This window comes from Haliotis cracherodii, unplaced genomic scaffold (genome assembly GCF_022045235.1).
Source record: "Haliotis cracherodii isolate W230 unplaced genomic scaffold, xgHalCrac1.p SCAF_23, whole genome shotgun sequence".
Classification (NCBI taxonomy): Eukaryota; Metazoa; Mollusca; class Gastropoda; order Lepetellida; family Haliotidae; genus Haliotis; species Haliotis cracherodii.
The window spans coordinates 7,238,792-7,254,494 of record NW_027266279.1 but is presented as its reverse complement, the minus strand read 5'-3'; the positions used below and the strand labels follow the sequence as shown (position 1 = coordinate 7,254,494).

The 15,703-nt window shown below is 42.4% G+C and overlaps 1 protein-coding gene across 7 annotated transcripts in view; it reads right to left on the bottom strand.

Annotated features, from left to right (window-relative positions):
* The window catches only part of LOC139471511 (agrin-like), a 463,139-nt gene that overhangs the window by 17,249 nt on the left and 430,187 nt on the right, over positions 1 to 15,703 (bottom strand). For 6 of the 7 annotated variants that reach the window (XM_071253868.1, XM_071253870.1, XM_071253869.1 and 3 more), the window contains 13 exons: positions 12,066 to 12,230; positions 10,055 to 10,195; positions 9,168 to 9,404; positions 8,602 to 8,757; positions 7,326 to 7,457; positions 7,032 to 7,184; positions 6,511 to 6,712; positions 5,242 to 5,454; positions 3,797 to 3,936; positions 2,385 to 2,492; positions 2,110 to 2,247; positions 1,456 to 1,578; positions 215 to 332 (listed from right to left, as the gene is read on the bottom strand). In XM_071253868.1, coding sequence (XP_071109969.1) covers positions 215 to 332; positions 1,456 to 1,578; positions 2,110 to 2,247; positions 2,385 to 2,492; positions 3,797 to 3,936; positions 5,242 to 5,454; positions 6,511 to 6,712; positions 7,032 to 7,184; positions 7,326 to 7,457; positions 8,602 to 8,757; positions 9,168 to 9,404; positions 10,055 to 10,195; positions 12,066 to 12,230 — 2,026 coding nt within the window. Of the gene's footprint in view, positions 1 to 214; positions 333 to 1,455; positions 1,579 to 2,109; positions 2,248 to 2,384; positions 2,493 to 3,796; positions 3,937 to 5,241; positions 5,455 to 6,510; positions 6,713 to 7,031; positions 7,185 to 7,325; positions 7,458 to 8,601; positions 8,758 to 9,167; positions 9,405 to 10,054; positions 10,196 to 12,065; positions 12,231 to 13,938; positions 14,032 to 15,452; positions 15,603 to 15,703 lie in introns of all 7 variants that reach the window. The other variant, XM_071253875.1, reaches the window with a different exon arrangement.

Genomic DNA, 15,703 nt, shown 5'->3' with positions numbered 1-15,703 from the left:
TCATGATCTGGTAAGCGACGCTCTGATTGTCGGATGAAAGGTCGTTCTGACATGACCCCTAATGGGATATCCTCAGATCTTTGTTTAGCGGTAGCGAGAACTAAGGTCTGATTTTAATGAGATTGGGTTATGAATGAAGCATCATGATTATGCAAAATGACCTAGGTTTGGTCAACAAAGATTGTCCAAACAAGTGGAGTCTGAGTATACTTACTCCAGTTTCGCTGGTCGGTCTCCGAGGGAGAATCGAAACTGTAGCTTCCTCTTCACCATATTGAGGGAGATGAAGTCACCCTTGCCCCCATTGAACTGGGTGGCGAACAGGATCATGCCTACAACACATCAGACACATGCCGGGGGTTAACTACACATGGTAAATAAACTTTCTTGAAAAAAAAGATATTGAATCTCCAAGTAGTCACTGCCTGACAATCAATTCAAAACATCAGGGAATAATAAGTCTAGAATATCTTCTGAAACAGATTCCTTAGGACATAAATGTAAAATCTGGTTCGTAAACTAGCTGTCATGCAGATTTCGGTCGTTTGCAGGATTTGCAAAGCATTTGCACCACCAACTCGTCAACAGATATTTTCTAAATCTTTTCATGTTTTTAATCAAAGTGCTCACATGATTTGATGAATTTCATGATGCAAGACACATTTTATCACAATATAGATCTTCATTATCAATCAGATCGTCTTGACTGGGCGTCGCAAATTCAAGTGATACGAGAGGTGGAATCTGATTGGTTCATAGGAGAGGCACAGAAGCCAGATAACTCGTAATAGCCACTGGTGGCGCTCCGATCGAGCCTAGGAATTCCAGCCTAGTTTGGCAAGGGTGGAAACTGGACTTTTAAAGTCTGTTAACCCTCTTGCCTCGGGAAGATGGTTATAAACCTACAAACAGCATATATACAGCTAATACCTGGGACCAAATGACCAGTTCGTTATATCCGCCAGTTCATTATAAGCATGTTCGTTATAAACATAGTTTACCGTATTCTAAACAAGCATCCACTCACTATTCATAATTTTGCATCAATGTTTAACAAACAAACAAGATTTTCATGTAGAAACGAAAAGAAGCTCTTCTTCATACCAGTCAGTATGTAGAGAATGAGAAAACTAAAATCTAAATGTAAATGGCTTCTTTTCCCCTTTTTTTTCCTCTCAAAGACCAAACAACATTGTCCTGTAAAACATCTGTAAAGCAAGAAAACAAAAATGTGTTTCCTTTCAACCATATGAATGAAGGAGTGAAAATAATCAAGTCTGGACAAGGCAATTTAAACCATCTGTCCAGAAAACGATGACACGTACATAATCAGGTCATACATAATGACAACAGATCCACAATTTAGTCAGCTCTATTAGCCAAAAGCCCTGTGATATTACTCCCATAAACCAACATTCACCCAATGACTCATAGTACATGTATTTGGCACTGTACCATTAGGCTTGAAGGCCTTAAACCAGACTTCTATCGTGAGCTGTTTGCCCACATTGTCCTCTAGGGGGAGCTCCATGTATGCGTCTCCAGCAAACTGAGGTACAAACACACGTTTCAGCGATTCTGGAAAATATAGAAACAAACTTTTCTCGTCAAACTTCAAACAACACTGACACTAATACTGTTTTATCAACTCAAGGAAAACAAAATGGCCACCTCCACAACACCATGACAGGTTTCCAGTGTTGATTTCTATGAAAAAAAAACCTGTATGTTTTTTTAGAAAAGTGAGTGAGTGAGCGAGTATGGTTTTACGCCACTTTTAGCAATATTCCAGCAATATCACAGCGGGTGACACAAGAAATGGGCTTCACACATTGTACCCATGTCAGGAATCGAACCCGGGTCTTCAGCGTGACGAGCAAACGCTTTAACCACTAGGCTACCCAACCGCCCCTTTAGAAAAGTGAGATAAAGGTTTACAATTATCAAAATATTTCATGATTTGTAGCCAGTTGGAGATGTAGAAGTGTGCTGTAAATAACACAGCTGTGCACACATTTTATAATTGGCACCCCCAGTTGAACAGAACAACCTCAGGAACATTTTTTTCCTGTGTGAACCTGTCTGACCTTGACTTTGACCTTGACCTACCTTTTTCACACCTGGTTCCTGACCTTCCCTCAGTGCACAGACATTCGTAGCCAACATCGTTACCCATCGTTATACATGTTCCTCCATACTGGCATGGCTGGCTCGCGCAGGGGTCGACCAGGATTTCACACAGAAGCCCTGGAACATGGATATTGTGGTATATTTATGACAATGACATTTCAACACACACATGAACTAATATGACATCAAGGGTAATTTGTTTCTGTGGATAATTTCCAAAGTTTCCCACCCCGAAGCCCCGAGGCTGATCTCACCTGTGAATCCCTCTCTACACAGGCACTGGTAGTTTCTCTGGTCTTGCATCATACAGGCTCCTTCATTCAGACATGGCATGGACTTGCAGGGGTTGTTGCCACATTCACCTGCACCAACACACAACAGAAGGTTAACACTCGAATATGGTTTTACGTCGCCTTTAGCAATATTTCAACAATATTACGACAGGGGACACCAGAAATGGGCTTCACACATTGTACCCATGTCGGGAATCGAACCTGGGTCTTCGGCGTGACGAGCAAACGCTTTAACCACGAGGCTACCCTACTGCCCCTAACACTCAGGAGATAAGGGCTGGGACGAGTCCAAATTTATTACCCAACCCCTATTACTCTACCCTACCCGGGGACCCGCTGTAGGTCTCAAGAGACAGGTATAAAATGTCTGATTGGGTATAGTTTGACAATAGCCCTGGCAAAATGTATTTAGATACACATATAAAACGTTCTGGTCATGCACACCCTGAAGTTGACTGAAGTTTTATCTTTATTCAAACATATAAAGTCAGAAAGAATGTGAATAATCAGAAAATTATGCGAACATTAGTGACTTGTAGTGTAACCATAGAGTTCAAGATAAGTTTGGTCAGAAAACAATATATCATGTGACAAACCACAGGTCCAGGTACTTCTATGGATACCTGGGTCCTACTCAGTACCCACCTGACCCGAGTACCCGAGCTACCTGTCCCAGGAGATTAGGGGTGTTGGTGAGTACTTGGGTGCCCTAAAATTTCATTTTGAAGCTACAGCATTATCTAGAGTGATAATGAGAAGTGCTGTTTTATATTCAGCAATACTGAAGCCAAATCAACTTGAAAACAATCATTCTCCATCAATACAGGTTGGCAGAATGACAAAGATCAAGTTAGGGTACAGTGAGCGAGTAAGTGAGTGAGTATGGTTTTACGCCGCCTTTAGCAAAATTTCAGCAATATCACGACAGGGGACACCAGAAATAGGCTTCACACATTGTACCCATGTGGGGAATCCAACCCGGGTCTACCCCTCTCGACACAGACATGAGCAAAGATCAAGTTTGGGTACAATGACAGATTATCAGCCAACCCAAATGTTGTGACCACCCAATCCACATTGTAGCTGGTACTCCCAGAAGTAAAGACCATTCTAGGGGAAACTGACTCGTCTGTGTAGTATTACTTATATTGGTGCCTTACGTCACACGTTCACTTGTTCTCTCAAGAGAAGGTTGAATATTGGGGAAGACTAATAGTCTGTATTTTAAGTCTGGCGCCTATACCAGATGGCCTCCTGTGGAGTGTTAGGGAAAACCTAATGGTCTGTTGAATATTACCGATATCGGTGCCTCAGACTATTTGGCTACCAAAGTCAGTATATAACTAGAAATTACACAAGTATGTTCAGTTTACCAATATCGGCACCATCGGCAATGTCAGTATTCCTGTTTGGGTATTCCAAGTTGTAGTCTCTAAGGTTGCCCTCGTTTCCGGCCTTTAGCACATGAATACAGCCGACCAGCCCCAGGCTCACGCCGATACGCTTGTACACACTGCAAACAAATATATACAGTAGCTGAACAAGCACCATGATGCACCTTCTTCCAATCACTACTCAAACAGGCAGTTCCAAATTGAATTAATAAAGGCTTCACCATAATATTGTGGATATTTTATAAATCCTATCAGTTCAGAATGCCAAGTCATCTACACCCAAAACATTGACGGAATATTTATGTTCTCTGTATTTTTATAATTTGTTGAGATAGAAATTTTCAAATTTAGGTTGTTACAAAATGAAGAAGCAGATTGTGTTTACAAATTTTACATCTGAATAGTTCAAGAACCCATGCATCCTTCATTTAGAAGGGTTCATCTAACACAACCTCTGGTGAAGGGCTTTCGGGTAAAATATCTGATTTAAATGATATTGGTGGGTAATTAGGCAACAACGTTCCAGCTGTTTAATGTTCAATACAACTGTGATAACATGTGCTGCTGCTATACACAGCACTGGAACCTCCAACATCTTCCCCATCTTCCCTGGAACCCCCAACATCTTCCCAATCTTCCCTGGAACCCCCAACATCTTCCCCATCTTCCCTTTAAACTCCAACATCTTCCCCATATTCCCTGGAACCTCCAACATCTTCCCAATCTTCCCTGGAACCCCCAACATCTTCCCAATCTTCCCTGGAACCTCCAACATCTTCCCCATCTTCCCTGGAACCTCCAACATCTTCCCCATCTTCCTTGGAACCCCCAACATCTTCCCCATCTTCCCTGGAACCCCCAACATCTTCCCCATCTTCCCTGGAACCCCCAACATCTTCCCCATCTTCCCTGGAACCTCCAACATCTTCCCTGGAACCCCCAACATCTTCCCTGGAACCCTCAACATCTTCCCCATCTTCCCTGGAACCCCCAACATCTTCCCTGGAACCCCCAACATCTTCCCCATCTTCCCTGGAACCCCCAACATCTTCCCCATCTTCCTTGGAACCCCCAACATCTTCCCAATCTTCCCTGGAACCCCCAACATCTTCCCCATCTTCCCTGGAACCCCCAACATCTTCCCCATCTTCCCTGGAACCTCCAACATCTTCCCTGGAACCCCCAACATCTTCCCTGGAACCCCCAACATCTTCCCCATCTTCCCTGGAACCCCCAACATCTTCCCCATCTTCCCTTTAACCTCCAACATCTTCCCTGGAACCCCCAACATCTTCCCTGGAACCCCAAACATCTTCCCCATCTTCCCTTGAACCTCCTTAATCTTCCCACAAGTTCCCTATTGTTGTTCCAGCAGCCAACTTATAAAAAACTTTGATCTCCCTAAACAGGTATAGCCCACATACTCTGGTAAAGCATTTGGCACATAGCCAACGAAGAGTGGATCTCCCAGGTTGAGTGACGTGTGGGTGTGGTCGCTGGCGCCTGAGACAGGGTCTTCATTGTCCATGATGAGGATGCCATTCTCTCCTCTCCGTTTGATCACCACACGATGAGACTTCTTCAGCGTCACAAGTGTCTTACTGCGAATGGTTGATTCACCGCCCCCTAGATTGTATCTGGAATGTTGAAGTCAACATTTGATAATCGATCATTTCGGACCCTTAGATAGGCTCTTGCCTTAAACACTTCTGCATTGCTGAAATTATTACTGAATAAATCAGTTGCAGGTGATTCCATGGCATTTGATTGGCTAACCAAACCATTTGTTTTGCATTTATGTTTCCAGGAACAAAAACAGAAATTAGGTCATGTGCACAAAAGTGAGTGAGTGAGTGAGTGAGTGAGTGAGTGAGTGAGTGAGTGAGTGAGTGAGTGAGTGAGTGAGCTGCTTTCAACAATATTTCAGCAACATCATAGCAGGTCTGAGTGAGTGAGTGAGTGAGTGAGTATGGTTTTACGTAGATTTTAGCAATATTCCAGCAATATCACGGCGGGGGACACCAGAAATGGGCTTCAGACATTATACCCATGTCGGGAATCGAACCTGGGTCTTCAGCGTGATGAACGACCGCTTTAATCACAAAGCTACCCGACCGCCCCGATAATAGAATGGGTGGGGCTTGTGTTGCATTATAGCACTGAATGATGTCACTCATTGTGTTAAAGAGAAAAAATAGTCTGTTAATTTGTTACATTTGACATTTTTATTTACACAAATTGACTGTAAAATGTTAAGCAAGATGTCCCAATCAAATGAGATCACACTCCCTGCCCCTGAAGCTGGTTAACTGTACTTCTTACCCCTAAGACACTGGTTATTACTGTTTACAAACTCCAAAAGCTGAAGAGTGATTTTCGATGAACAACATAATCTCACCCTTGGGTCTTTTGATATCATGCATATCAACACTCATTGCCAAAATTATAAAACCCTTCAGGCAGCCTCAAAGTTTTTATCTTTCATCAACTCATGTTGAAATATCTGATATCAGGAGACACAAGGGTGCGATTCTCCATTTGGTATTCGTGCTAATTTGGTCAACAAAACATGAGTAAGTCCTTCCTGTTGTCATCTTTACACCTGTTATTGGGATTATTACGACGGTGCATATGCTGCACAAAGGTGTGATGCCTTCCCCTCGTCACTCTCTGGATAAGAGTATAAAGCTCACCTGAATTCCACAAATCCATCCTTGATGGCCAGAGAGATGAAGTCTCCGGAACCATTCTTATTCTGAGAGTTAAAGAGAAGGATGCCGTCTTTGTTGAGAGTCTGGAACACCACCTCGATGTTAAGATTCTTGTTGGCCTTGCGAATCCGTGGCACCCTCAGATAGGACTTGCCGCTGAATGATGGCACACTAAATGCATTGTCTGAAATAAAATACAAAACGAAGAAACAATGAACTTCCAGGATCATCATCATCATCGTCGTCGTCGTCGTCGTCATCGTCATCATCATCATCATCATCAATGTAGGTTCGAATCCCGGTTCGCCCCGATTATGTTTCTAGGTTTGTCAGCATCATACCCATGCTCATGGGTTTCACCGAAGTGGTAAACGTCTGAGACCCGCATCACTTCAGGCTTTCCTCCCACACCACGATATAACTGGAATACTGTTAAAAGCGGCGTTAAACCCAACTCACTCACTCATCATCATCATCATCATCATCATCATCATCACACATACCCTCTTTACACAGTGGTCCTGTCTTGCCCAGAGGACAGACACAGCGGTAGCCGAGAGAGTCGTCAAGTTCACACTCTCCACCGTTCTCACACGGAGAGTGCATGCACGCATTGTCGATATCTTCCGTTTTGATAGAGTCGGTTCGAAATACTTCTGAAAAGTCAAAGAGATGGCCCAATTATCAACATGCACTTTACCTTGAAGGATAAATTTGTATGTGTGCAAAAATATAGTGGGAAGTGATTTGTTTCACGATGCTGTGAACAATGAAAACATTTAATGAAGAGAACCAACCTATGCACTGTCTGTTGTCGATGGAAGGGACGTAACCTTGGAAACAGGTGCAGAGTCCAAGTCGACAGCGGCTGTTGTTCACACAGCAGTTCGAGTCTTCAAGACACAGGTCATCGATCTTGCCCATCAGGCCTGTGAGTGTCAAGCAGAGAATGGAAAACATCAATTTCAGTGAGAGACTGAGCATGGTTGTTGCTTGGAGCAATCTTCCAGACTTGACAAGATCGGGGACACAGAAGTGGACTAAACATGTGGGAATTGAACCTGGTCTTTGGTGTGTGATAAACTAATTCTAGGCCTACTCCACCGTCTACAACAACTGGTATTGCAGCTAAATATTACACATTACACATTACTGTGATAACACAATGTAGTTCAACCAAAGTTTAAGACATTCCTTTCACTGCAGTCTTAGCTCAAAACAAGGACTTAGGATTGTACAAAAAGTGGGAACATGAATGATTGAGAAATTATTATGATCCCCACTAAATGTACATGAGTGAGCAAGGAGTATGGTTTTATGCTGTTTTTAGCAATATTACAGCAATATCACAGCAGGGGACACTAGAAATGGGCTTCACACATTGTACCCATGTCGGGAATCAAACCAGGGGCTTTGGCTTGACAAGCGAACACCTTTACCACTTGGCTACTGTCGTTCTCGAAAAAGCTGCTTTCTAATTGGCTGATGCCAGCTTCTTGTTACTTGTTTCAGTGGTCGGACAAAGTTAGCGAAAGGTGGATCTGATGTGACCCGTAATGGGATGTCCTCAGATCTTTGTTTAGCGGCAGTGAGAACTTAGATCTGATTTTAATGAGATTGTCATAGATACTACATGTTCTAAAATGCAGACCGCCTCCGTGGTCTAGTGGAAGAGCGTCCGCCCGGAGAGCGGAAGGTACGGGGTTCGATCCCCGGCCGCGTCATACCAAAAGCATTAAAAGATGGTACTTGTTGTTACCCTGTCTGGCGCTCGGCATTAAAGGGCTAAAACAAGGACTGGTCGGCTCGGAGTCAGTATACTGTGTCTGAGTGGGGTATCCATGTTAAACTGCGGCATGGTATCTCAGTCTGCTATCACTATAAAATCGGCATCAGTCCGGACTAGAACAAGCAGCCACACACACACATACACGTGCATACACTTGCTACATAAGCGCAATAATCTTGGACGCGACGTTAAACCCAATTTCACCTCACCTCACCTCACCTCACCTCACCTCACCTCTAAAATGCCACTTCAAGGTACTCCCAGAAGCATGTTGCCTGACTCACCACAAGCTGTCTCCACTTCCGGGATGGAGGGCTGGTCTGTCCCTGCAGTGTCCACATCCTCCACATCTGGTGGTATCGGTCCCGTGATGTGACGAGTTGTTTTACGAGATCGTGTTGTTGACGGCATTGGCGTTGTTGTCCTTATAGATGGGGCTGCTGGAAAAATGTTATAACAGTTTTAATCCATTCTAGCTTTTGCAACCATTGCAATCAATTCATTTATTGTCATGACATGTATTAACACATCTGAAACGGCTTAACGGGTCAACAGGTCACTCTATGCCGATGCATACCGCCTCCATTGTCTACTGGACAGGTCGGTTGTTTACTAACCTGGCCATATCATACGAAAAGAAGTTAGAAGATGGTCCTTGTTGTTACCCTGCCTGGCGCTCAGCATTAAGGAGATACAACAAGGGCCTTTTCGGTTCGAAGTCAGTACACTGTATTCATTGTAACCACCCGATTCTCATTAACCTGCTCACATGACCAGCTTCGGGAACAAGATAACTGGCTATACTGACCAGGACTAGTTGAAATCTTTGATGATATGGACTTTTACTTACCTCGACAATGGCCGTAATACTGGATGTGAATTTCCTGCTGCATCTGACATCCGAACTGACGCAGCTGACACTCTGAGGGGAAGTTATTGCCATCACTGCCACAGACACTCTTCCCAATCTCGTCGTCATAACCGGAACAGAAATGGCTGCAGTCACAGAAGAGTTCACCGTTCTTCTCCTTGCATATGGAGCCAAATTGGCAGTCCAGTTCCGCACATGATCTTGGGGGCGTTTGTGCTGAAACACCAGATACCCAATCATCACCCTCTCCTTCACGCTTAATTTATCTTCAAGAAGAACGTGTTAGATTTGGGTCGTTGAGAGACAGCGTGTGAGTTCCAAGTAAGAATAAGATACATGGATGAACAACTTCTTTATTACGATTAGGAGCGACATTTCGGTGTACGTTAGAACCTACACTGAAATGTTGCTCCTAATTGTAATAAAGAAGTTGTTCCTCCATATATCTTATCCTTATTTAGAACTCCAACTTCTAAATGCCTCTCAAGGAAGTGTGTGAGTACGTTTTGCTGTACTACTTGCATTATTCCAGTTATTTTTATGTTTGTTTGTTTGATTGTTTGTTTGTTGTTTAACGTCAGACTCAGCAATATTCCAGCTATATGATGTTGGTCTGTAAATAATTGAGTCTGGACCAGACAATCCAGTGATTTACATCATGGACATCGTTCCACGCAACTGGAATTGATGACATGCATCAACCAAGTCAGCGAACCTGACCACCCAATCCTGATAGTCGCCTTTTACGACAAGCATGGGTTGCTGGAGACTATTGATGATCGGATGTCAACATTGAATTTTGTCATGTTTATGATTTGGAAAGTCTTATAGAATGAACATTACAATCAAAATGAATACGTCCCTACCTATGCAGCCGAGGGGCCCAAGCAGCTTCTTGTCCAGACAGAGGTTGCACTTCATACCGCTGATGTTGGGTCGACACATGCACCGGCCGCTCATCTGGACACAGTCCTCGCGAACAGCACCACGCATGTTGCAGTTGCAGGCTGGAGGGATGAGACAAAAACAAGGTGCATGTGTGTAGGAAATAGGAGAACATTAACATTCTGCTCTTAGTTAAGTCATATCACGGCAGAGCCACAAAGAATTAGTTTCACATATCCAGGTAGGGTGAGTGTGAGTGAGTGAGTGAGTTTGGTTTTACACGGCTTTTAGCAATATTCCAGCAATATCACGGCGGGGGACACCAGAAATGGGCTTCACACATTGTACCCATGTCAGGAATCGAACCCGGGTCTTCGGCGTGACGAGCAAACGCCTTAACCACTAGGCTACCCGACCGCCCCTATCCAAGTAGGGAATCGAACTCAAGTTTTAACAGTGTGAAGATCCAACATTCTTGTCCCTCTTATCTACTCTGCCGCCTTACTGGCAACTTGAGTTGCATACTCTCCAAGAAGCTGTGAATGGCTTTCCCACTGTATGGTTTGATGCTGTTTCAGCAATATTCCAGCAACATCATGAAGGAAGTCATTATATCCACAAAGGGAATCAAACCCATGTCTTTAGTGGAAGAAGTTGACACTTGGCTGCTTGGCTATCCCACTGAATGGTTTTCTGCTGTTTCAGCAACATTCCAACAATATCCCAGCATTGGTTATCATATGCTTGGGCTTCACATATTGTAACCATGTGAAGAATTGAACCCAGGACTTTAGTTTCAGGAGCTGGCACATTAGCCTCAAGGCCACCTGTCTCTGAATCCCTTTCAAGGCTATTCACTGCCTCTATGGTGTAGTGGATAGAGCTGCCCCCGAGAGAGGAAGGTCAGTGTTCAATCCTCTGGGCACGTCATACTAAAATATGGAACTGGTCAGCTCGGAGTGAGGGAGTATTTTATGCTGCTTCAAGCACTGCACCCACGCAGGGAATCAAACATAGATGTCTTCAGCGTGACGAACGAAAGCTTTAAAACTTGGTATCATGTGTCTGTGTCCACGCTAAACTGCAAATGGCGAGCACTATAAAACTGGCATTAGTCTGGAGAAGTTTGTTTGTTTGTTGTTAAATGCTGCACTTGGCAATATTCAGGCTATATGACGTCGGTCTGTAAATAATTGATTGATATCATGAGCATCGATCCATGCGAATGGGATACGATGACATGCATCAACCAAGTCGGCGAGTCTGACCACCCGCTCTTATGACAAGCAAAATGAGTTGTCTTTTACAGCAAGCATGGGTTGCTGAAGACCTATTCTACCCTGGATCTTCACAGGTGAGTCTGGACAAGTACAAACAACACACCAATATGTTATATTAGCGAAATAATCTTCAACCTCACATCAATGCTGTTCAAATCAAAAGGAAATCTTACACTATTCAATAGAAGTCAAGGACCATCTGATTTTATGACTATTGTTAATCTGTCATGCTATTGTAGCGGCCATAAAATTTCCAAGTCACGTGATGGGATTCGAACCACGGAAGCTGACAAAGTAAGGATGTCATCTGTGGGATGACTCCACACCCTGCTTCATACTCCCCCGTCAACAGAAGGCACATCCTGGGCCGCATGGTAGGGTACTGAGGCTTATTTTGCTCAAATTTAATATGAACGCTCTCAGCCCCACGTTGGGCGCCAATGTCGTGGCCATAAAATTCCCGTGATGGGATTCGAACCACAGGCCTTCTCATCCAAGGTCGGATGCCTTGTCCACATGACCACGCAAGCTGACAAGGTAAGGATGTCATCTGTGGGATGACTCCACGCACTGCTACACTATGAAAGATTATCTACAGTAATATGAAGGAATTGGGTGGTCCTTAACTTCATTTGAGTAGCATACATTGGCATTATTACTACAGCGCTAATTCTTTAAAGAACAAGTATCCACAGTTTCAACAAAGACTTACGTATACAGCCAACATTTCCTTTTTCTTCTATGAGTTGCATCCCCCAGTAGCCAGGCAGGCACCGGTCACAGCGCAAACCCCCGACCCCTGGCTTGCAGCTGCACTGACGCGAGACAGGGTCGCAGGTGGTCTTGTACGAGCCCATCTTGTTACAATGGCAGTATTCTAGGAAACACAGAGGACGCTTGTCACATACAGAGCCTGGGTTTATTCATATCAATATTATCCCGCAGCCAGGAGTTATTATAACAACCATGAAAATTTGGAAAAAAAGTAAATATTGGTTAATAGTTTTTAAGAATTTCCTTTTCATCAAGGATTTAATATATGATTATGAAACATATGAAAGTAAATGTTTCTTAATTTCATGGAAGGAAAGGAAATTTCATGAATATCATTAACATGAAACTGTTAAAATTGTATTAAATACTTAGTGGTTACTCTGATAGACTGAAATCTTTTTGCATTTAAATTGTTTGTTATATTTTAGTTTTATATTTTTTACAAAATCAAGAACACTGGTATTGTTCAAATAGAAAAGTCAACACACAGAGGAAACACAGAAATAGAAATAAAATTACATGTATCAAAACAAATATCCACGACACATTGGCAGGCAGCTATTTTACATATATCATACATCATCGGGCAAAGAGATCATGGGATTGAGCCATTTGTAATACAAGGGAAGTAACTCTTGTAGCACTTGAATTATAAAGATTTCACTGTAAAATGAATATTATTACAAATTATATGCACAATGAGTGAGTGAGTGAGTTGGGTTTAATGCTGCTTTTAACAGTATTCCAGTTATATCACGGCGTGTCAGCTTAATGTGGGAGGAAAGCCTGAAGTGATGCAGGTGGCAGATGTTTACCACTTCGGTGAAACCCACGAGTACGGGTATGGTGCTGACAAACCTAGAAACATAATCAGGGCAAACCGGGATTCGAACCCACAATCATAGTTTCTGGCGTGCCCAAGGGATGCAACTCTGCACCGCGAATCGCTGCTTAGGCGACCGGGCAACACGTGCCCCCATATGCACAATGAAGTACTGCGGACATACTCTGCCCCTCTATACATATTACTAGGTAACTATAAACCCTGGAAATGGCACATATAGATATATTAATGATAAACCTGAATAAGTGTTTCATCAGTCATATTTCATCATACTTTCAACATATCAAATTCATAAATTGTAACCCACCAGAAGAAAAGGGACCTTATGGTTGCTTTGATACACTTGTGCTACGATGTCATAAAGACCTTTGAAGTCAGCTTACTTCAGCGAAGATTGATATGTTTGATGTCATATAATAAATATGAATTGAAGCTTGTGAATTGTATTTTTGTGTTCCGAAGATGCTGCAGTTTAAAGTACAATGAAATGTCAAAATGTGATTTTTCACCCATAGGGTCCCTTATCTCATGGTTGGACACAATTGTACTCTGCAACAATATTATTTCATTTTGAACATATATAATTTGACAAAACATGTGATTTTGGGGCTTTCTCCTATCATGCAGATTATTTTCATTCAAATAACATGAATTAATTTAAAACCAGATCGCCAGAAACTATTTCAAGGTTCCTTCAAGTATTTTATTCACAACATATTCATAGGATGATCAAAGTTTGGAAACTCTAAGCTTTCTTTAAAAGTTAAAAACCATAAATGGTACCTTGAATTCTGTACATTTCAATGATTTCTATTCCGATATGAATAGTCCTGTTCATAAATCTGTATTTTTTTCAGTGAGACTGGCTTGTTATCTTATTACAGTGTTTAAATATGATACTATACAGTTCTTACACAATAACTGCTCCCTAGGTGAACAATAACTGCTCCCTGGTTGAGTACATTACCTGGGCAACCACTATTTCTGAAGCCAGGGGAAGGAGTCAAATCATCCGAACAACAGCCATATTGGGTGTCCGAGCATTGAGATATAACTATTTCTGAAAAATAAAAGGATTCTTACACTAATTATAAATTAACAGACAATACAATCAAATATTTATTTTTCAAATATGAGTGAATAGCTGATTTTTCTTGGTGCCATTACTCTTCTTGGAGAAAATCAAGGTGTTGTCATGTCAGAAACAAGCATACCAGGAATAAGTCGTGTGAGCATCGAACCTGGACACTGGGGATACAGTGGTTGACATTGTCAGTGTTACGATATGTAATATTCATCTTGTGCATAACGTCCCCAAATATGTCAATGGGACATCACGTCACTTCATGTACTGACTTCCGGAGTAAACCAACTTCAAGCAGACGCCTCCTGTGATCCTTATGTTATGCATTATCTCGAATACAACAAAACACATAACGAAACAGTCAGTTTGCCTATATCCCTGTGTTATGGGCTTTCGGATGTTCAAGAAACATTCGTAGTTTTCTCGCTAATCACAATAACAACATTTCACTCACTTATAAAAGATGACTTTGTCTTAAAAACAGGTCATCATCCCAGTATTTACAATGTCTGTGTGATGCCACACCCCTTGTTATAGCATGAGTATTCGTGATAAACATGGCCGTCTGAAAATGTATGATGTCCGAAAACCTAGGATATATGATGACAAAATATTCTCATCTCAAGCCGCATCATCATAATGCTGAAGGAGTAGTTGTCTTATCGGATGCAACAGAAATCAATCACAGTAAAATCAGATCTTATTCTGCGATCCAACACCTCTCTGCATGAAGACTGCAGACATCTCAACAGGAGGTTACACCAGGTGAACTTTCTAATCAGCCAATCAGCATCGAGGGTTCTAAATTCTTGGTACAAGTGTTTGAAGCGTTCAGGCAAGTATATCTGATTTCTGTAACTTGAAAACGATTATATAATATGAAGGCAAGAAATTAATCTGTGCTGTGGATCTGTTGTTTCTGAGCACCATGGCATTTTTCTTTTGCGAAGATCAAAATTTCCAAATCAAGGTGGTAAAGAAATGAAGCTGACATCTGATTCGTCGAGCACATGCATTCTTCATTTAGATTGGGCGATCAAGGTTGGATTTGGGTTCACCTGATGCAACCTTCTATGAGGGTGTCTTCAGATATTCATGCAGCGAGGTATTGTATCGGAGTACATGATCTGATTCAAATGAGATTGAAATGACAATACATGGTTGTTTTTTAGCCAATCAGATGTCAGTTTTCTAAAAGAACGCTTCACTCACTCATGCCAGGAATATAAACTTCTCCACGCTGATTGGTTGATCAGAAAGTTCACCTGATGTAACCTCCTGTTGAAGATTTGTCAGATTTTCACTGAGACAGGTTTTGAATCAGAGCAAACTGATTTTAATCAAACTGAGTTCCATTGCAAACAGAGAAGCAAGAAAAAACAAAATGGCTGCCATACCTTCTCCACAACACTTAGAGAAGGTGAGACTCTGGTGGCAGTAGCTGCCTGCGGGGCACTTGTCACGCCCGCTGCTGCAGTCGTAGTCTGCCCCTGTTGCCTCGTTCACCAGTGGCATGTTGCCATCACACGGTTCCTCGGGGCCAACCTCTGTTGTAAAGAAAACGGTATCAAAGAATTTAGTGGGTACTTTTTGACAATTTGGAATACGGATATACTGACTTAAGTTTCATAAATATTGAAGAGAATTG